The sequence below is a fragment of the Archocentrus centrarchus genome, unplaced genomic scaffold (genome assembly GCF_007364275.1).
Source record: "Archocentrus centrarchus isolate MPI-CPG fArcCen1 unplaced genomic scaffold, fArcCen1 scaffold_37_ctg1, whole genome shotgun sequence".
In the NCBI taxonomy this organism is placed as follows: domain Eukaryota; kingdom Metazoa; phylum Chordata; class Actinopteri; order Cichliformes; family Cichlidae; genus Archocentrus; species Archocentrus centrarchus.
Window position 1 is genome coordinate 970506 of NW_022060264.1, and position 21911 is coordinate 992416.

The 21911-nt window shown below is 43.4% G+C and overlaps 2 protein-coding genes across 4 annotated transcripts; both read left to right on the forward strand.

Moving 5' to 3' along the window:
- The first annotated feature begins 6160 nt into the window (after positions 1–6160).
- rrp36 (ribosomal RNA processing 36) lies at positions 6161–9606 on the forward strand. 3 transcript variants are annotated; one of them, XR_004019500.1, is made up of 9 exons: positions 6161–6450; positions 6696–7046; positions 7606–7738; positions 7820–7886; positions 7981–8085; positions 8239–8316; positions 8755–8872; positions 9227–9435; positions 9469–9606. XR_004019500.1 is itself a non-coding variant. In XM_030724532.1 (8 exons), exons 2-8 carry the CDS (start codon positions 6698–6700, stop codon positions 9382–9384), a joined length of 1008 nt encoding a protein of 335 aa, XP_030580392.1. In that variant the 5' UTR covers positions 6161–6450; positions 6696–6697; the 3' UTR covers positions 9385–9606. The 3 variants fall into 3 exon arrangements, 2 of the variants coding, with proteins under 2 accessions (XP_030580392.1, XP_030580393.1); XM_030724532.1 differs by having other exon boundaries at positions 9227–9606; XM_030724533.1 differs by having other exon boundaries at positions 6161–6423; positions 9227–9606.
- Positions 9607–12213: 2607 nt separating this feature from the next.
- LOC115776810 (creatine kinase M-type) lies at positions 12214–21659 on the forward strand. The gene is made up of 9 exons (XM_030724585.1): positions 12214–12309; positions 12748–12794; positions 13898–14096; positions 14683–14840; positions 15088–15220; positions 15399–15552; positions 16338–16461; positions 17175–17364; positions 21386–21659. The coding sequence occupies exons 1-9, from the start codon at positions 12294–12296 to the stop codon at positions 21544–21546; spliced, it is 1182 nt and encodes a 393-aa protein (XP_030580445.1). The 5' UTR covers positions 12214–12293; the 3' UTR covers positions 21547–21659.
- The last annotated feature ends 252 nt before the right edge of the window (positions 21660–21911 follow it).

Consider the following 21911-nt stretch of genomic DNA (forward strand, 5'->3'; position numbering starts at 1 on the left):
AACCAGTGGCCACTGCGAAAGGGCAGATGACAACCAGGGAAAGACCGGGTGAGGGGGGGGCTGCCAGGAGGAACAGACCCCAATGAGGCTGACATGTGCTCCTTACTCATGCCAGCAGGAGCCGGCTCTATGTAGTGCTTTGGCTCACACCGTCAGTGCGTCAGAGTTTTCTACAAAAGCTTTGAGAAGAAGAATACCGCCTGAGTCTGCAAGAGCACGGGTTCTAGATGACTTACCAGCAGACCACACAGTAACAGAGCCTGGAATGGAAATGATGACATGGCAGAAGACCAGCACAGAAATGGACAGAGCAGCATCTCTGGCTGATCCCAGACTCCAAAATCTGGCCAAAGGTAAGATCAGAGAAGGGCCTGAAGGCTCATCAGGGCAGAAAAAAGTGTCTGGGGGAGCTAGGTAAGGGGCCTCTCTCTCTTACTTATCCAGGAGGCAGATGTTTTGTAGTTTCTCTGTCTCTTCGAGGCAGCACCAGAGGTCAGAGTTGGGCAGCCCTGCACACCTGGTTCTTGTTATGTGTCAATCAATTTTGTATTTAAGGCCCAGTCTAATTTCTCAGTCTTCACCAGAGTGTCAGCACCTGTGTGGTAAATAACCTCAGGCCATTTTATGACCACCAGAACTTTTGCATTTGTGCATGTCTTTGTTTAGTGCCTACACGACAAAGCTCAGCTTTGCTTTCACCTACCTGCATCTTCAGACCGGCTCGCTTGACACACTTCCTGGGAAACACTCTCTACGCACCACTCCTGCCTGCCCTTCTGGAAATCATCAGAGCCCCCACAACAACCACACACCCTCTCTCAAGGATTGCCCAGCTTCCACTTACAAGTAAGACTCTCTGTACCATCTCTGAATTGCCATCTCACTCACCTCTTCTGTGGAACAAACAAAAACTCTCCTTTTCCTCTGCCTAGAAAGACTCATCCACTCCACTGGTGTTTTTCCTCTGTGGCAGCTGCCAGTGAACTAGTGTTCTATGGGAAAGCTCTTCAGGATCCAGCTTCTAGCGTAGAATCTAAGCAACCTTGTTTTCATTAAACTGTTTGCGAATAGCTCCTGTCTCCGTGTCCGAGTTTGCACGTGGGTCCACTTCGTAGCTTTGGCTGTCGGCTCTGACACACTGCCCAATTCCTCAGCCTTTTTCTCCCTGTTTCCCTTCCTTAAGAATGGCTTCCTGACAGCCACCTTTCCACAGAGGCCATTTCTGATGAGGTCAGAGTCAGTGAGACTTATGTTCGATGACAGCGAGTCATTAAGAAGTTGAAAATTTCTAGAACTTTTCCGTCTGTAAGCGTTGCTGAAATGGATCTAACATCGTCAGACTCACTGAGCGAATAAACTCTCATATGATGAGAATGTAATGAAAATGCTAATCAGGGGAAAGTGTTATTTATTTTCTTTATTTTTTAGGACACTCAAGCCAAACATTGGCTGGCATAATGTTAGCTTGTAACCAGCTTCTGTTGTTTAGCCAGCCGATTCGAATGTCATGCAGGCGGCCCCTCCTGGACCTTAACTATGGGTCTGATAACTGTTGATAACGTGCATTTAATGGACTGATAACATTCGAAGCGGGTGCAGCTAACAGGAGCTGTCCAGAGGCCGGAGGGTCAGATGTGTGATCTGCTGAAAATTAGTTATTGCAACAATATCAGGAATAAATAAGCATGTTTATGCATGTTTCTGTGTGGTAGAACCCTGACTTGAGTTTGGTAGAGGATTCTTAAGATGAGGAGAAAGAGGAAAAGGACGGAGGAGAGAGAGCAGTGGTGGAGGAGGCAGATGAAGAGGAGATAATGAAATGTTCAATCTTAATTGGTCATATACAGTTTAAAAGAGCTATTTGTGATGTTTGAATTAAAACTAATTTATGACTGACACTTTACAGCACTTTTATTTAGCCATATTTAGGTATTATCAGATTTCCCCTTTTTTTCAGATTTCTCAGGAATCTGGAACATTCTGATTAAATTCTTCCCGTCAGAAGCACAAATCTTCCCATGCAGCGGCCACTGATTATCAGTCAAATTATTGAAATAAGCCACTATAAAAACACTAAAGTCTGGAAACTAATGCAGCAGAAGAGACGACAACAATGTGGCGATAAGAAGACAAAGTCTGGCTGAGCATAATCGTGTCATGAGACACTTTATAAAGCAACCCATTTGGTATTACAGTATTTCACGGTCTCTAAAACAGTAAACCCCATTCCCTAAATCAGATCCACAGAAGCCTAAATGAACTTCTTGAATCACACACTCTTCTGGCCAAACCACCAACACAGTTCAGACACTCAGACACATCCTGTGCAGCTCAATCACTCTCTTTTTTGTAACAACAAACAGATTCTCAGTCACTAAACACACTTCACACACATGTTGCTGAACCTTAAACACAGTCACTGAACACATTGTTGCAAAACTGTAAACACTGGCAGCAGAATGTGAACACAACTCCAACACTGCTGTCAGCTCTTACACACAGCAGCTCACAACTGAACCCACATTTTTCCAATGATGTGAGCAGACCAACTGGGCAGGATCAAAGTCAGTTTAGGGTGCAGGTGGCACATGTGCATCTACAATGGACAGACACACACAGAGAGGCAGAGGAGGAAGAGCATGAATGAGGAGGAAGAGGACGAGGACCACTGAGAAAACAAACCACGTCCTCGTCCACAGGATGACAATAAGGGAAGCAGGACAAAGTCCAACCCACTGTGAGCAGGTTCTCTGTGGCAGCATCTTCAGGACATTCACTGTTCCATGATGTACAACATTTGAAACAGTCAGCCACACTGCAGGTACTGTAATGTCATTAAGTGCAATGTCCAAGTGCACTCCCCCTTTCCAGAATTGAACAACAACCACCTGCAGGTGGCAGGAGCGCTCTTTTCACGCATCATGTGACAGTCCCTGGCCAGTGGGGTGACAATGTCACCCTCTGTGCAGCCATTGGTAACTGGGGGGGGGGTCCTCCGCCATCATACTAACCTGGGGTCATACAACACCGGACATCTCCTCACATTCCTGGGTGGTCTACAGGACCGCATGGCTGCACGTGAACAGCTGGATCAGTAAGCAGTGCCTCCTGTATACGTCATAGTTTGGGACACTGTGAACTTTCACCGTGCCGTCCAGATACGAGTGGTTCACAAACAACCAGCACTACATGAACATGTTCCATCCACCTCACAGCCCCTTCATCAGTCCAATAGAGGAGTTTTCTCTGCGTGGAGGTGGAAGGTATTCTTCCTACAGCAGGGAGAATATACTGGAGGTGATGGAGCACACATGTGACGATGTTACTGTAGAGTCCTGTCAAGGCTGGATTCAGCACACACGGGGGGATTTTCCACTGTTGCCTGTGATGTGGATGAGGTCCTCCGGCCAGACCCCCACACACAGACATGATGGTGCAGACTGAATCTGTCTCACAGTGATGTGCTTTCTGTTGTATGCTAGTTTATGTATTTTTTTTTATTCATGTATTTGTTTATCTACATTCAGATAATTTAATGGTAATTCAACTATGAAACAATTTTAGGAATAACTACTCAGGAAGTGTTGGTGAGTTGATCGCAGCATGAAAAACCATCATCATCATCAAATTGATAATTTTAATAATGATCCAAATCCAAAATTCCAGTGAAACAATCCTGATCACCAAATTACCTGATCACCTGATCCTGATCACCAAATTACAAATCATTTTACGCTCAAGGAAAGCTAAACAACTGGATAAGTGGGAAAATGGGATGGATGGATGGATGGATGGATGGAGAGCAGCTCACCTACTAATCAGAAGGTTGGTGGTTCCAGTCTGCATGCCAAAGTATCCTTGGACAAGATACTGAAACCCTGAGTTGCTCTACTGTACTCATTGGCGGGTGAATGTTACACAGAAAGCACTTAGATGTAGAAGTGCTTGTATGAATGGGTGAATGAGGCATGCTGTATAAAGTGCTTTGAGTGTTCATGTAGAGCAGAAACCAGTCCATGGAAGGATTGGCTGATCAACCAAAAGTTCTGTACTTGATATATTCATCCTAGAAGGTCACACTGGTCCTGTTCTTGGTGCATTGAAGGAAAAACATTAGTTTTATACATGTTGCTGCTTCAGTTTGTATTTAGATCATTGTTTACATAAAAGAACAATCATAAGCGTTTCATAGATTTCAAAGACTTCTGTTAGCAAATAAATCAAATGTATATAAAATGTTGCACTGACACAAATGTTGCATCGTGTGTTTTGGAGCCAGAAGTGGGCTGAAGCTGTGCCAGAAACATTTATCATCAGCAGCAGTGATCAGTGATCTTGGTTAGACTGCATGCTGCTATTGCCTCATTCAATATGGTCTTAAAATACAGCAGAGCCTACTTACAGTAAGAAAAGTCAAATAAAACAGATTTTAAAGTAAGATTTTTAAGACTGCTACACTGCGTACAAGTGATATAAATTAATGTGTCACATCAGTCATCGGCAGGAATCCTCTGCTGCAAATACTGAAGCACTGCATGAAGCACTGTGTTGTAACGCATGCAGTCTTTAGAGTAAGGCTTCCTCTGTGTGCATGCAAGTGCAGCAAAAAAGTTACTGTTCTCCATGGTAAAAATAAAAGGTGATCAGTTAATTTCCTTCGGTTCCAGCACGCAGGAAGCTGCAGCTACAGAGGCACATGGACTGCCAGCCTGTTGTGAATATATACATTTATTTTAGGCAACCAAAATACCAAAATACATACCTTTCATAAAAACACGCTGTCAGGGTCAAAGTTCCAGCATCACCCCAAAAAACATGTTTACAACTATTTAATTGTGCTGTGGATACACAATGCTCACAATGTTCTGACACAATTACAAGGTCGTACGCCCATTTACAGCACACTCCCATTCAGGGTTCACAGTTCACCCTAAACCAGAGCAACACAATGAATCAGAGCTGGCCCAAAGCATAAGCAGCTGTTCCTCCTGTGCCAGCAAGGTCGCTTGAAGCTGTCACACAAGACAGATTAATAAATATACATATTTGCGTGTTTGTGTGTGTTATATCAAAAGTAATGATACAAAACAAAAAATAAATATTTTAATAAATGTTATCAATTCCATCTTTCTGTGTGGAGTTTGCATGTTCTCCCGTATCTGTGTGGGTTCTCTCGGATACTCCAGTTTCCTCCCACAGTCCAAAGACATGCAGTCAGTGGGGTTAGGTTACCCGCTGATTCTAAACTGCCCATAGGTGTGAATGGTTGTCTGTCTCTCTGTGTCAGACCTGTGACAGGTTCGTGACCTGTGCAGGTCTGCCCTGTCTCTCGCCCTATGACAGCTCGGAGGGGGGTGGGTTTAGCTGAGGCTGGGGGCCGGTTCTGCTGAAGATCTGATAAACCCTTCAGCCAGCTGTGGACATGAAGATGTGCTGAAGAAGCTTTAAAACTACAGTGACTGAGACCATAAACTCTCCTCACCCTTTGCTATTGATTGCTGTGCTTTGTTATTGTGCAGGTTGTGTGTCTGTTTCACATAACAGCGCCATCAAGATGTGGCGATAACCAAATTAGCCAGCAGGTGTCGCTGTGGAGATGGTTTCAGATTTTTTTTCCCCAGACTTCATTTCCGGTGTTGTGCCAAAAAGTGATTAGTTGCATTTGCTGTAAAAGCTTTTTGGGCCTAGAATCTGTCAAACATATCACTCATTAATGATATACAGTCAGTTTGAGACAGAAACAACACTCCTGTCACAGGTAGAAGCTGCGATCAGTTTTTGGCAAAGTAACTTTAATATATTCTTCATTTAAAAATACCATCACAGCTCCATAAAGATATCTGAAGTGATCAATAAGGACAGATTTATTATAATGTGGGTACAATAACACAGTCATGAAAATACTTGCAGGTCATTTCTACATTTTAAATATAAGCCCTTCATGAATCCTGATGATCCACATAAGCGCAGATATCACACAGAAACATCGGAGATCACTTTTGGCACAAACGCTCTGAAAAGCCTCGCTTTGATCATCAGCAGTAAAAACATCTGCTGGCAGAGAAACATGAACAGCTGGACAGCTGTAGACGGCGTGTTACTCACGTCAAAAACACTCAATCTTTTAATTTGAAACCGGAACTGATCTGTATCACTTCCTGGAGCAACGCACATGTGTTTGGACCAAGCGAGCGAGCGTGGTAGTGGGAGCTGCAAACGTGTTCGGTTCTCAGTGAGTGCAACCCGACGAAGTTACCGTGGCAGCTGCTAGTAAGCCGCAGGAACCGGCTGTGATCCGGCGGGTGGAGCTGACGGCGCTGTGAGAGCAGGACGCGGACGGCGGGCTCTATCCGGGCTGAACAGTGTTACACAAACGCTTTCAGCCGTAGTTTGTGGCAGACAGAGAAGCTCGCAGTGACGGAGGTGCGGGTGTGACTGTTCAGTCTGAAGGTAAAGTTTGTTTAGCTGTGTGTGAGTGCGTGTTTGTGTAGCAGAAGCGCTTCTGTTTTCGGTAACCGCGGCACCGAAGTCCGGGGAGCGCACAGGCTCTGCCGGTGCAGCGCCTCCGCTCGGCGCAAAGTTGCATTACAAACGCTTACGCTGCTGCTTCTTTACAGGCTACAGTAAGTGTAACAAACTCATCCCCAGCACTTCCTCTTTTTATTTCCCACTGGTCCCCACGCATCCACATACAGAGATGAAGAAGCGGCTGGTGAGCTCAAAGAAGCAGCCAGAGAGCAGCAGCGCGGATGAGGACTCTGATGTGGAGAGGAACTTCACACTGCTCACTGGAAGAACACTGACTGAGGAGGAAGAGCAGCACCATGGAGGAGGAGAGGAGGAGGAAGAGTCTGATGGTGGTGGTGATGAAGATGAGGAAGGCTCAGATGGTGGGGATGAGACAGAATCTGATGATGACGGAGAAGCAGAGGGCGATGAAGATGAGGATGGCGGCAGTGGAGCCTCTGAGAAAGAAGAGGGTGATAATGAGGCCGAGTGTGCTGGTGGCAGCCGGGACGTCCAGACCAAAGAAGCCATTAGGAAAGGTGAGAATATCAACATTAAACCTGAACAGGTGAGGCTCACCCTGCAGGTGACTTCTGTCTGCTATTGTTGTGATGCACCTGCTGCCTTTTCATACTGTGCAGAAATGGCATCAATAAGACTGTAAACCTGCTTCTGACTGAAGAATTATGGTCATAGCAGGAAGGCAGGTGAAGCACAGGTGCTGCAACCAAACTTAGAGCGCCTCTGTGACCACCATAGCCTTAAGGTCTCTAAGGCAGAGTCCCTGCTGGTGCAGCCGGCTGCAGCGGTGTGTTTGTAAGAATTTCATGCTGCCTTAATGATAACAGGCAGCTGCTGGATAAAATCCCTTTCAGTGTTCCTTTTTCAGTTATGTATTGCAAATATTTTCAGAGCAGAAACTTATGAATGCAGTTAAATAATAATTTAGGAAAGCGACGAGCGGAAGAAAATGGGCGGGTAGCTGAAAGTTCACACAAACCCAGTATGATGCTGATTGTGTAGTTGTGTGTAACAGTTGAAAGGAATTGCGGTGTCTCCGTGATTAAAGAATTCCACTCTGTTCTCCGACCCTCCCAGAGCTGTCCAACATGTCCTTTGAGGACATCGAGAAGCTGCAGAACAAGGTGGGAACCAAAGTTTACAACGAGGTCGCCTACGGCAGCAGCAAGACTCCAGAGGCCCGCACGAAGAAACGGCTGAACAAGAACAGGTGAGCGATCGCTCAGAGCACTGCTGGGCTTCCAGCTTCCAGCATCCAGCACAGTCTCAGGGTCCGTATCTGTGATTTCAGGCCAGTGGAAATCTCAGCCAAGAAACCAGCACCGTTCCTCCGGCAGGTCATCCCCGTCAGGAAACCAGTGAGTGGAGAAAATCTCCAGTGCTGAGCTTTCATTCGCTACACAAGACCTCGAGTCTGTTCTGAGATGATTTGGTTTCCGTTCTGTCCTCTAGACGCTGAGAGATCCTCGATTTGACGACCTGTCCGGAGAATACAAACCTGAGATTTTTGAGAAAACGTACAAGTTCATTAATGACATCAGACACAGAGAGAAAGAGGTGAGAGAACTGGACTGACAGCCTGCCCAGTGTAAACACTGCTGATTGTGGTTTGAGAAATGTGAGGTTATAATCAGCTGTAAAGTGCATGAGCTGCTTCAGGCGGGGCACTGTGGCGGGAATGAGAGCGGTGCCTTTGTGCTTATTTTGCAGGTCGTCCAGAAAAAGCTGAAGAGGGTAAAGAAAAGCACCCAGAAGAAGGAGAAACTGCAGCTCCTTCTGAAGAGGATGGTCAGTCTTTGCTTTCACTTCAGTAGTAGTTTAAAATTTGAGTCTCTTTGTCATCCACCCATCGTTTCACTTCACTGAATGCAAACGGCTGGCTTGAGGTTAGCAAGCAGCATTTTTAGCGATTTGTCTAAAGGCGTTTTCACGCTGCAGTAAGCTGCTGCGTGAGGTCATCAAACTCTGCGATACAATCAACAAGTTGTGAAGATTGACCAATGCAGCGCCAGTAACCTGTTCTTGAGCAACAGTTTAAAGATTCTGGTTAGAAAACATGAAACCGTTTCCGTGCTCGTCGATGTTTGTGTGACGGTGGAACACGTGGCTGCCAAACTGTTTTTAACGGAGTGTGTGCGTTTGCAGAAACGAGGAATTCCATCCTAACAGGACGGTCACATGTGGAAGAGGCCGCTTTTTAAATCTGCCGGTTTTGACTTTGTGCAGGAGAACCAGGAGCGAGCGAGGACGAGCCGAGAGCAGCAGAGAGAGAGAGAGCTGCAGCTGAAGAGGCAGCAGAGAGAGCGAGCCAGTCAGGGCGGGCAGCCCTTCTTCTTCAAGAAATGTGAGAACGTTATTTAGAGATCTTTGAACATCTGAGTCCTGCGTTCACAAAGCACTCACGCGCGGCAGCATCACAACAAGGCGTTTTGAATTCCTGAAGCAACCCTCCCCATTTATCCAGGCTTGGGACCGGCACCAGGACCCACTGGGACTGCTTATATTTTAAGAAGCACATTGTGAAATAATTTTTTTATATTCTTTCTAAAAAGTAATTTAATTCCTGTAAGAAAACTAAAATTTCTACTAAAAATTCTGTTTTTGATAGAGAAGCCACTGTTTCACTATCAAAAATAGAAATGTTAAGGTTCAGATAGAAAGGCGGCTTTGATAACTCTTTATTTATTTTTGATTCCAGCTGATGTGAAGAAGCTGCAGCTGGCTGAAAAATACCAGGAGCTGAAGAAGAGCGGCAAACTGGAGAACTTCCTGAGCAAGAAGAGGAAGAGGAACGCCACGAAGGACCGCCGAAAGCTGCCCAAACAGCTGCAGAGCGAGAAGGCATCGGGTCACTGAAAACAGCCGGTCCCCTCTGCTTCACTCGCTCACGTGAACGCTGAACAAGCTCAGCTGACGGAGCTGCTGGAGTCTGTGTGACTCCAGCAGTTCAGTCACTGTGATAATTCTTTGAGTGCTTTAATGCACAGAGACGCCCAAAACACACAGGAGTGGGTTTAAACGCTGGAGGCAGCAGTGCTGATCCACTGTCTCCACTGTGAACTCCGTACTTCAGTACCTTTTGATACCAAAATCCTGACAGTGCAACAGTACTGGCACTCTGACACTAATGGATGCTAAAGGTCCAGGTACCTGCAGCTGTGATCAGCAGCGAAAACATCTGTCAAGCCACAAGAAATGATCTGCACAGAGCAGCATAGTTCTGATCTTTATTTATGCCTCATAAGTTTGTCATTTTAAACCATGGTATCAGATGTATTGTGCATTTTCCTGGATTCAATATCAAGTTTGAAATTGTAGGATCTAATGTGAGCATAGACTGTAAAAGCATCTGTTTCTCTAACCTGTTTAAACCTGCACTGCAGCAGATTCACAGGTCTCTTTGTTTCTTTTGGATGTGGTCATGTGATCTGCACCGTAATAAGCAGTTTATTAATAATTTTGGGGGAGATCACTGTGATCCTGCACTGGCTCACCCCGGCTGTTTAAAGGTGCAGTGTGAAAAATTTTCACTGCTGGATGTCAGTATGTGTAGATTGCAGTCAGCTGAGTTCTGTTTGCATTTCGAGTGTGTAGTCCTGACTGTCGGGATGGCGTCCATTCAACATCGCCTATTCATTTGAGCGATGAGGTTAGTGCTGTAAAGTCATCAGAAAGTGCATTCAGTGAGTTACTGCTGTGAACTCTGACCTCTGCAAAATAAGGAACATAGATTAGTGTGTGCATTTTACTGCTAACACCAGCTGACATCTTTGCAAATGAGTGTAAGGTGATATTAGCAAAACACTGTTCTAACGTTACTGTAAAATATATATCCCAGATTTTATTAGTTGAGCAGTTTGCTGTGGCGGATATTTTTGTTTCCTTTCTGTGAGCAGAGCCGGACCTCCAGGTTACAGGCTCCCATCAGACCGCCCTCTCCCTCTCGAGTATCCTTCCCCGGGTCTCTGCCTGCCTACAGTTAGTTCCTGCTCTGTACTCCTTCACTGCGCTTCCTGGAGATCCTGCAGTTGTAAATAAAACCTTTAAACTTGCTCAGCCTAGTTGCCTGCTCCTTGAGTCCAACAGCTTACTAACCATGACAGGCATTTCAGTCTGTGGTCAAAATACTGCAGCTAGTCTCTTCCAGTGTACGAGCCCCTTTAGACAGGAGACAAGACCCTCTGTGCCACCTCATCCCTGAGGTCCAGTCTTTTCTCTCCCTTTTCTTTTTATTCTTTCCCTTGTTTGCTCCTGTCTGACCCTCTAAAGTCCTACACACCTACCCAGTTAAACACACACACACACACACACACACACACACACACACACACACACACACACACCAGTGGCGGATGCTGGTCTTTCAAGGAGGGGAAGCTCAATTTCGGCCTACATCATAAAATGTGTCGGTTTATTTATACAGCAGCACCCGCTGGACAGAAACTGCGATAGAAGTCAGTCTCCAAACACAAGCAGCTACAAAAAACCACCAGAAATAGAAGCTCGATTTGTCACTAGTCATTTTTAACAAAGAAAACGCCGCTAAGAGGATTAGGAAAGTCTCCAGTTCAACTCAGAACAGAATGAAAATTTAAAAATGCTCCCATGGATGTTTACACCAAAAGATCGTTGATTCGCTCATTTCGCTGTCAATCAAAAAGGGATTCAGCCTCAGACAGATCATCCAATCATCATGCAGAAGCTGAGCGTCCGGGCCGGCCGAGGCCCGCCCACTGCCCCATAGACCCCCAGAGACGCTGAGCGTCCGATGGGCGGGACAAAGCCCAGCATTTATCCAATGACTCGTCTCGTTTCGCTGCTTTCTTTGCTTCGCTGTTGAACTCTGTAGACGCTGAGCGTCCACGCTGTTTAAAGCGCTGTGAAGCTGCGGGAGTGAGTGAGAGGAAAGTCGCGTCGTTAGCAGTGATAAGAAGCTGATTCTGAACAAAAGTTGAGCGCGTTGTAGTCATATTTAGTCAATGACATGTACACACAACAGTATATATTTGATCACTTATTTTTTGACATTTTAGGGGAAGCTGAGCTTCCCTTGCAGTCTTAGAGCAATCGCCTCTGACACACACACACACACACACACACACACACACACACACACACACACACACAGACACAGGATTTCTTAATTTGTCATCTTTCTTCTGATTTAGGACTCAGTTCAAGGTTAATTATCAGGTGGAAGTTAACGACCCTTAGAGCTCCAAACATAAAGTTGGTGTTGCTTCCAGAACAGACACCCTCTGTCTCTCTCTCTCTCTCTCTCTCTCTCTCTCTCTCTCTCTCTCTCTCTCTCTCTCTCTCTCTCTCTCTCTCTCTCTCTCTCTCTCTCTCTCTCTCTCACACACACACACACACACACACACACACACACACACACACACACACACACACACACACACACCGCTAAATCATCAGTGTGGAAACTTGATTTCACAGTCAGGACGGCTGCTACAAAACACTTTTTCTTTTTTTTTTTTTGGTTAATTGGAAGAAGAATGAGGACTGCTCACAGCTGTGAGGACCGCAGGAACTAGAAATGAGACTCGCGGGGTTTATTTCAAAAACATGATGTCATTCATTCTGACCTGACACACACGTTGAGCAGCAGGGCTGTATTGTGTGTGGATATAAAAAGGCTGACATTGTGTGGACCGTAACTGGACTCCTGCGGGCTGCTCACCACAAACACACTATTCTTAGATCTTTTGTCGCACTGACGGCCGTCTCTCTGCCATCGAGCTGACGACATGTGGAAGGTCAAACGTGAGTGTCCCATCATTTTCACTGCATGCTCGTTTTTTTCATTCACCATCATAATTTTATAGCACAGATTTTTTTTTCTCAAACACTGCCGGTCTTTGAGCATCACGGTGTCCTGTGTTACTGTCACTGCTGGATTATTGGAGCCAGTGGTTCCAAGCATTGTTTCTCATGTAAGAATAACACCAAATTCTATGAATAGATTCTAAAGGTGCAGTATGTGTATATTCATTTATTGGTAAAGAATGCTAACTACTAGACAGTTAAAGTCTTGACTTCTATAAAGATCTTTTAGGACTGACTCACTGATTCATGAGCAAAGAAATTCACAAATCTCCCTTTGAAACAAAATTCTCATTATGCATTTGAAACAGGGACAAAAAGAGTGCTTCCGTGTTTAATTCTCATCTCTCACATGTTCGCCTGTTTGGCTTCTTTCAGCTCCAGTTACATTTCCTAAGGAGATGCGATACCGGCCGATTTTGGAGGTAATGTTTTGATGCAGCTTCATTCACTGGTTCAGTGACGCGCAGCTGCACATCATTTAAGAAGTCATTATAGAGTTAATATTTGATGAGCAAGCAGTGAGCAGTCATCAACCAGTTGATTGGTGGATTTTGATTGTTGTCATTTATTATTAAAAAGTGAACTCCACACATGCTCTGTAAGATTACACTAAACAACAAATTTGCACTTTTGTCTTCTCTTTGGGTTTAAACTGTTTTAAAAATGTTTTTTTAGTTCTGTAAACAAACAAAAATTTAGTTTGTGGTTTGAATTCAATTTTATTTATATAGCACCAAATCATAAGGTAAAGAGCCCACAATAATTACAGAGAAAACCCAACAGTCAAAACGACCCCCTATGAGCAAGTATTTGGTGACAGTGGGAAGGAAAAACTCCCTTTTAACAGGAAGAAACCTCCAGCAGAACCAGGCTCAGGGAGGGGGGGGTCATCTGCTGTGACCGGCTGGGGGTGAAATAACAGGACAAAAGACCTGCTGTGGAAGGGAGCCAGAGATTAATAATAACAATTAATGATTAAATGCCGAGTGGGGTATAAAAAGAGTATAACATTTGTCATTTTTCCATAAGAAGCCAGTCACTAGTGGTTTTCATTTAGGTTTGAACCTTTCTTCGAGCTAATTTCTCTTCAAAAATCACCTATAAAAATGGTCAAAATGTTCAATTAAAAGAATAAAATAATAAATTAATGTAACAAAGATGCAATTTGATAAAATCTTTCTTTAACTGTTCAGATCAAACACAAAATTTCAAGAGTCACATCCAAGTATTTAATGTGATAAACCACAGCAGAATATTTTCATTAAAATATAGTAATCGAACATGTAGACAATATAGCTGTGATATCCTGCTACGTAGTCCTAAATGATTTCATGGCACAGACGTGATTAGTTTCACCAAATATCCCATTTCATGAACAGAGGCTGATATATCAGCAGGGTTGTTATTACAGGCTGTTTGCTGATATTTCATTGTTATTAATGGCTGATAAGTAAAAAAAAAAAAGTTAATAATTTTATTTTATTTTATTAATGCAGTAGTAAAAAAATGTGTCCTGTCTGCTCAGAGTTTGGTTCCTCCTGACCCCATGGGCCGGTTCCACCTGACGAGGGGTTCCCCTGAGGAGGAGTTTCCTGACCTGTGCAGGAACTTTACCTGGATGGGGCGAATCCTCACGCTGGCCATGTACCGCCGACAGTTCAACCGCTGCACCCACAGTGGCGTAATCTTTGATGATGTCATCCGTCCGGGCCTGGAGGAACCAGGTGATGTGATATCAGGAGGATGGTGCCTGAAGTAGACTTGCAGTAAGATGAAAATTAGTTGCTAATGAATCTGATGTTTTCGTTTACAGGTAAATTCACAAAAGGCTTTGAGTTGTGCATGAAAGATAAACTTTCATCATTCTGTTTCTAAGCTGATCATAATTAATTCAACATGAAAACGTTACTGATGCTGGACATTCAAATCCATGCTGCATTTAGTTTCATTCACAAGTTCAAACCAGTTTCGTATTTTTATACATGAGTCATAATCTGTGGGCAGACAGTTATGGATCCGGCTGTCTGAAACTGTAAAATGGAAAATGGTTGTCACAGGTTAATATCTGCCTCTGGCCTCTGGGGGGCTGTCACAGCTTTCTACCCTCATTTTTAACTACATTAATAGAGATGCCACAAGATTGATTTGTTAATCAATATATTTAAAAATAATACTAAAAGTTTACATACCGTACTCTGCCGCAGGACCAATTCTGGACATGAGACAGTATAAAGTTAGATTTTTAGGTACACATTCAGATCACTACCTACATCCCTTTCAGCAACATCCCCTTTTTTTGTGTGGATGAAGGAGACTGGTCAGGTCCTGTATCTGTTGGGTGTGTGGCGGGCGATGCCCAGTCCTACATCCTGTTCTGTGACTTCTTCGACCGAATTATCGAAGCATATCATGAACACAAGATCACCAGCCAGACACCAGAGAGTGACTTCAACTATGACAACTTGAAGGTAGCGGCTCAAAACCCACAGTGCATAATAAAGTCAGTTTTCAATCTTTGTTGATTGAATAATTCTTAGAACATTTTCATGGTGGTTCGAATTTATTCACTAGAAAGACTTAAGCTTAAAAACATGCCAACACTGGAGCTGTAAGGATTTGATCAGGCTCATAAAGTGTGTGTGTGTGTGTGTGTGTGTGTGTGTGTGTGTGTGTGTGTGTGTGTGTGTGTGTGTGTGTGTGTGTGTGTGTGTGTAGGGTGGTGATGACTTGGACAGGTCATATGCTGTACGCTGTGAGGTCAGTGTTATTCGAGGTGTTGAAGACTTTTGCTTCCCAACACACTGCAGCCGAGGAGAGCGCAGACAGCTCCTCACACTAGCCACGCAAGGTACTGCAATCTGTATATCCATCCATCCATCCATGAATGAATGAATGATGCCCACTGTCAAGAGTTAAGCCAGTGCTCACGTATGAGCCCAGTTAGGTGTTACTTTTAGCTTTAGGATTTTGTCTTTACAAGTCACCAGTCATACTAAACCACTTCACCAGTCTCCTGTCTTTCTCAGCTTTGCAGCACCTGGAACAGGAGCTGCCAGGTCAACTTCTCTTATTAAAGGATCTAAACCAAGAACAACAGAGGGAGCTGAATCTCAAAGCTCCAACTTTCTCCCAGCTCCGTATCGGTGTGGCCCGGGACTGGCCTGATGCCAGGGCAGTCTGGTTAGTCTGGGTTTCATGGGTAGAGAAGGGCTAGGGCTCTGGTAGCAGGTAGTTAAGGTTTGAATGCCATTACTATTTGTCCAAATTTCAAATTGTCCTTGACAGATATTGCTCCAGCAGTGTAAAAGATTATAAATTCTTTTACAAATCTCTCAAATAAAAGTAATTTAATTTTACAGATGCTTTAGATCAATTGTTGGAATATGGTCAGTGATTCAATCTATGTGTAAGACACCACATGTCACACTTGGCTGTTCATGAATACTAAACAAGTTACTCAAGCACAACTGTTATACAGTCTGCCACAATCATAGACTGTCAATGAAAGATACATGTAGATTCCAGGTCTGTAAAGTGTAGCCAGTGTGGAAGTGCCTTAAACGTGTACGCTATTGGCCAGCAGGGGCTCTCTGGTAGCAAAATGTCTAGTTGTATGGAAGTCTACAAGAAAAAAGCCCTCAGTTCCTTGAATTATGCCTTCAGTAATGATGAATGATTTATTGTCTCAATTGCTAGTTTGTACAGGACGTTATGGCCCTATTTGTGTCTACAGGATAAAGCAGCATATGCTTTGGGGTAGGCCTGTTCATGATATCTGGTTTCAAAATGCTAATATAGCAAGAGTCAAATGGCTTAGCTTGAGACTTCAAAACTGGGACTTCATCAAACTAATAGATGATATAATTTTGGCTAAGTCCATCTTTTATGTATTGTCACAATCAGCCTGTGCTGTTGAAGAGGGAAATTAAAGTCAAACATTTTATGCCCCATAATTCTTCATGCAGGGTGAGTGAAGACAGCAGCCTGGTTATTTGGGTCAACATAGACGACCACCTCAGGCTGGTATCAAGACGAGAAGATGCCAATGTGGCTGAAGCTTTTAAATGCATTTGCATCAACTTGCAAAAGGTAAAATTTAATAAATATAAATGTTAATAAATAATACAATTTTCATTGTTTGGCCCTGGCTTGCTGTCTGTATGTTGGATTTGTTCCCGGTGGATGAGAAGATTGCCTCTTTGCACCTTTAGGTGGAGGAATGCTTCCTGATTGTCATTTGGATTTATGCACAAACGACAGTCATTAGATTGGTGATATAAGCAGCAGACATGAGATTTGTTCAGAGTCAAGAGAGTCGACCTATTTCTCTCTTAGGATAAGGAGTTCAGTCTTTTGGGAGGAACCCAGAGTAGCTAATCCTCCACATGGAAAGGAGCCAGCTGAGGTGGTTCAGGCATCTGACAAGGATGCCTCTTGGGTGCCTCCTGGGTGAGATGTTCTGGGAATATCCTACTGGGAGGAGGCCCTGAGGTAGACCCAGGACATACTGCATAGATTATATCTCTCGGGAAAGCCTGGGAATGCCCCAGTGTTCCCCCCTGGGTGAGCTGGAGGAGGTGTCTGGGGAGAAGGAGGTCTGGGCTTCCTGCTTAGGCTGCTGACCCCACGACTGGCCCCAGATAAGTGGAAGAAAATGGATGGACGGATATAATTTTCCCATTTGGTAGTTTTAGAACTCTCTAGATTGACTTTGTAGTACTTAGGGCCCCCAAAAGTACCAGTAAAGGTTCCACCAGGAAAACCAGGTTGAACTCTCTTGAAGACTGATTGTTTTTGTCCAGGTGGAGGAGTACTACAGACGTCTCAGACATCCCTTTATCTGGAAGCAGCAGTTGGGATGGGTGACGAGCTCCCCGGCCGATGTGGGTACAGGTCTGAGGATCAGTGTCCTCATCAAACTGCAGCACCTTCCCAGACATAAACGCCTTAAGGATGTCCTGAAAAGACTGAGGATCAACATGGACAAAACCGGTAAACAAAAGAGCTACAGCTGATATTTCATGGCTTCATAACTTTTGATTACTTTTTGGATTAAATATGATCCATGGTGTGAGGCTTCAATTATCAACCATTTATTAGAGCAGTTCACTATATAAACTGTGCATAATGTTTCAGCACACGATGTGACTCTCACAAACTAGATAACATAGATGAGTATGTGTACATTTAGAACACTGAGCTCACAACTTTGGAAATATCCTGTAGTTGGATCCTGTATGCTGGATATGTAGAGCTGCACTCCAATACTACCATTTTAATTCACCAGAGCAGAATTTAACATGAAGTTACTTTTGGGTGAGTAGAGCGGCTTCCATTGTTTGAGGTTTTTAATTATAGTTCTGCACAGAGATCAGTCCATAATACAGTTTTTCTGAGTTTTCTTTTAGTTAAACACAATTTACAGATCTCCTTTTTACAGAACTCTAAACACATTCTCACTAAAACACAGTAATTCACTCATCAGGCACTACAAGCAGAAGTAAAACAAAACTACAGTACAGATCTGATTTCTTAAAGCAACAATAAAGTGCTCATAATGTAATTTAACTGAGACAAACCTGTTCAGAGTGTACAGACAGCAAGGGTGAGTTGAAAGTTGACACCAGCAATTGATGAAAACAGTCTGAGAGGCGGAGCAGGAAGATGAAGCACAGCAAGATCCAGAAACCAGAGATTTACTCATGAAAGGGTCTCCGTTCATATTTTTCCTCATCTAACATAATGATTTTACTTATTAGAATTATGTTAGATGAGAAAATATGACAGTTTCTGAAACATATAAAACCCAACATTTGCTGTAAGTAAGCAATTTTAATTTATTTATATAGCACTTTTCACAGATAAAAATCACAAAGCGATTCACAATAAAATAAATGTATAGCATATCAGAACAATATGAAGCAACAGAATACACAGCATTCTGCACAGTCTGAAGGCAATCCAAACATTACAATAATCTAAATGAGAAGAGATAAAAGCATGAATGATCATCTCAAGTTCAGCCTTTGACACCAGTAATATGAGTTTTGAAATATTCCTTTAATGATAAACCAAACCAGCTGTTTGGAGTGATGCTCAAGGGATTGAACTGTCAAAGATGACACCTAAATTTCTGGGGCTTGATTAAATAAAAGAGCCCAAGAAGCTGATATGTCACCTAATTTCTGAAATCACCAATGTTTAATAACCAATGTTTCAGTTTTATCAGTATTTAACTGGAGGAAATTGTCATTTAACCATTATGTCTGTGTAGATTCTCAGTCATCCAGGTCATAGTAGTCTCTGGAGCTTGAAAAAGGCGACTGGACTTCTTTTTGTTTCTTGAAGACGTTTCACCTCTCATCCGAAAGGCTTCTTCAGTTCTCAACCAAATGGTGGAGAGACCCAGGTATTTAAACCCCTGTGGGCGTAGTCCCCTGGAGGTGGTTATGACCCTCTATTGATCATGTGCGTGAACACATGTGCCCAGGTGTGAAGGGGGCGTGGGTCATATTTAATCAGTGGTTTCAGTTGAAACCAATTTAGGACTCCGCTCCATTGTTTCCTGTGGCCTATTGAGGTCACTGGAACAAAGGTGTGAATGGGGGTTGAGACGTCTGGGAAGGGAGCTCAGGACAGCACTGTAAGCGGGGGAAAGTTGGTGACGTAATCCACCTCCTCTGTTCAATGATGGTTGTTCACAGTGGACATAGATGGCTTCTTTCACTCCTCTTTCAAACCATCTGTTTTCCCTGTCCAAAATGTGAACATTGGCATCCTCAAAAGAGTGCCCTTTTTCCTTCAGATGCAGATGTACTGCTGAATCTTGTCCTGTCGAGGTGGCTCTTCTATGTTGTGCCATTCGTTTGTGAAGAGGCTGTTTGGTTTCACCAATGTAGAGGTCCGAGCACTCTTCACTGCACTGAACAGCATACACTACATCGCTGATCTTGTTCAGTGCAGTGAAGAGTGCTCGGACCTCTACATTGGTGAAACCAAACAGCCTCTTCACAAACGAATGGCACAACATAGAAGAGCCACCTCGACAGGACAAGATTCAGCAGTACATCTGCATCTGAAGGTCAAAGGTCACTCTTTTGAGGATGCCAATGTCCACATTTTGGACAGGGAAAACAGATGGTTTGAAAGAGGAGTGAAAGAAGCCATCTATGTCCACTGTGAACAACCATCATTGAACAGAGGAGGTGGATTACGTCACCAACTTTCCCCCGCTTACAGTGCTGTCCTGAGCTCCCTTCCCAGACGTCTCAACCCCCATTCACACCTTTGTTCCAGTGACCTCAATAGGCCACAGGAAACAATGGAGCGGAGTCCTAAATTGGTTTCAACTGAAACCACTGATTAAATATGACCCACGCCCCCTTCACACCTGGGCACATGTGTTCACGCACATGATCAATAGAGGGTCATAACCACCTCCAGGGGACTACGCCCACAGGGGTTTAAATACCTGGGTCTCTCCACCATTTGGTTGAGAACTGAAGAAGCCTTTCGGATGAGAGGTGAAACGTCTTCAAGAAACAAAAAGAAGTCCAGTCGCCCTTTTCAAGCTCCAGAGACTCATTTAACCATTCCTTAATTTTTTTCAGCCTATTACTTAAACTCAGAGGCTCTGAAAGAACAGTATAACTGAATGTCATCAGCATAGAGATGGTAAGAAATATTATTGTAGCATCTTTTAATTTGGCCAAGAGGGAATATATAAAGTAAGAAGAGAATTGGGCCCAGAACAGATCCCTGAGGTACTCCACAAGGCAAGATTGTTGTTTCAGACACTTGATTCATATAAATCATAGAAGATCTCTCAGATAAATATGACATGAACCATTTTAAAACAACACCAGTAATCCCAAACAGATCCCTAAGCCTGTTTATGATGATACTGTGATCAACAGTATCAAAAAAGCTGAGGTCCAATAAAACCAGAACTGTGTGCTCTCCAGAGTCTGCTGCAATCAAAATGTCACTAGTTTAAGTACTTTAAGTAAAGCAGTTTCAGTGAAGTCAAGGGGCTTGAAGACCAAGCAAAGCACTGATGTCCTGCAAGGTAACAGAAGCAAAGAAGGATCAGGTATCAGAAGTAAACTGGAAGCTTGATATTGAGAGGATGATATAGAAATACTTGACCTGATAGCAGCTACCTTATTTACAAAATAGTTCAAAAATTTATTGCACTCAGACTTTGTATAGACTGGTGGATGAGGAATATTGGGAGTAACAATATTCTTAATCGTATCAAGACTTTTAAGATTTGCAAAATACTGCATTCCAGCATTTTTCAACATGTGAGAAAATAGAATCTTTAAGATGCAACCAATGAACCTCGAGCTTGGAAGCCTTCCATAAATTTTCTAACTTGAGACAATATCTTCTAAAATTACAAATATTTTCTTTAATCCAAGGACAACAATTTGAACATTGGATGATGCTTTGTTTTAGAGGTACCACTGAGTCTACAATAGAATTACATTGATATATGTGCAGCTTTGGTCACTCACATGTACACATACACATCATTTCTATTTAAACCCAGGGAGAAAACAAGGTCCCATGCATGGCCCTTTATATGTGTGGGGCCAGAAACATGTTGCCTAAAGTTTAAAGTCTCAGTGATAGCGATGAGATCAGCAGTCGTGTTACAGGACGCATCATCAATATGAAGGTTAAAATCTCCCAATATTACATTCTTCAATACGATGATGGATGACAGCAGGTCATTAAATTAAGTTAAAAAGACTTTAGCAATGCCAGGAGGTCAGTAGGTCAGTCTAGGGACTCTTTAATAAACTGATCATTGAGAATAAATGATTTGTTTTTAATTGACCGAGCGTTAAGCAGGGCGAACCGGATTGATGAAGGTTGAACAGCACACTCCACGACGGACTGCAGCGACCCTTGAACCTGTGCGCACCTGTGCATAAAAAATATGCATCAGCTATTTGTTTCTAAAACCGCACAGGGTTTAAACTTTTCAAACCTTTTAATTTCCCAGAATCCCCGGAACTGTATAACATAAGCAACATGGCGACCTTCGGCCTGACTGAGGTGCAACTGACCCAGCTGGTGGTGGATGGGGTTAAGCTACTCATCATCATGGAGAAGAAGCTGGAGGGAAACCTAAATATAGATGAGCTTGTTCCTGCGCAGAAGTAGCTCCCAGCGGGATGACCAGTGGCTGAAGGAGAACAGGTTGAATGGAAGCGTGCATCTTGGTGCATTATACAGCAGATAATGAAAGCAAAGTAGGACAAAACAAAGTGTTTACTGTGTCGGTTTCTAATTCAAAATTATAATTTATATAATATTTTATCATGTGAAAATATTTTATATTCCATCCATCCATCCATCCATTCGCTTCCGCACATCCTGTTAAGGGTCGCAGGGGGGCTGGAGCCTATCCCAGCTGTCATAGGGCGAGAGGCCTATGACAGAATAATATTTTATATTATTAAAAAAAATAATGCAGTGTACCACAAGTGTTGTTGCAATGTAACAGATGCAAATTGCAAATAAAAGCA

Coding starts and splice junctions, on each gene's coding strand:
- LOC115776810 (XM_030724585.1), top strand. Junction 15,553..16,337: donor CCTGATGCCAGGGCAGTCTG/GTTAGTCTGGGT, acceptor TTCTTCATGCAG/GGTGAGTGAAGACAGCAGCC. Junction 17,365..21,385: donor GATCAACATGGACAAAACCG/GTAAACAAAAGA, acceptor TTAATTTCCCAG/AATCCCCGGAACTGTATAAC.
- rrp36 (XM_030724532.1), top strand. CDS start 6,698: ATGAAGAAGCGGCTGGTGAGCTCAAAGAAGCAGCCAGAGAGCAGCAGC. Junction 8,317..8,754: donor AGCTCCTTCTGAAGAGGATG/GTCAGTCTTTGC, acceptor GACTTTGTGCAG/GAGAACCAGGAGCGAGCGAG. Junction 8,873..9,226: donor GCCCTTCTTCTTCAAGAAAT/GTGAGAACGTTA, acceptor TTTTGATTCCAG/CTGATGTGAAGAAGCTGCAG.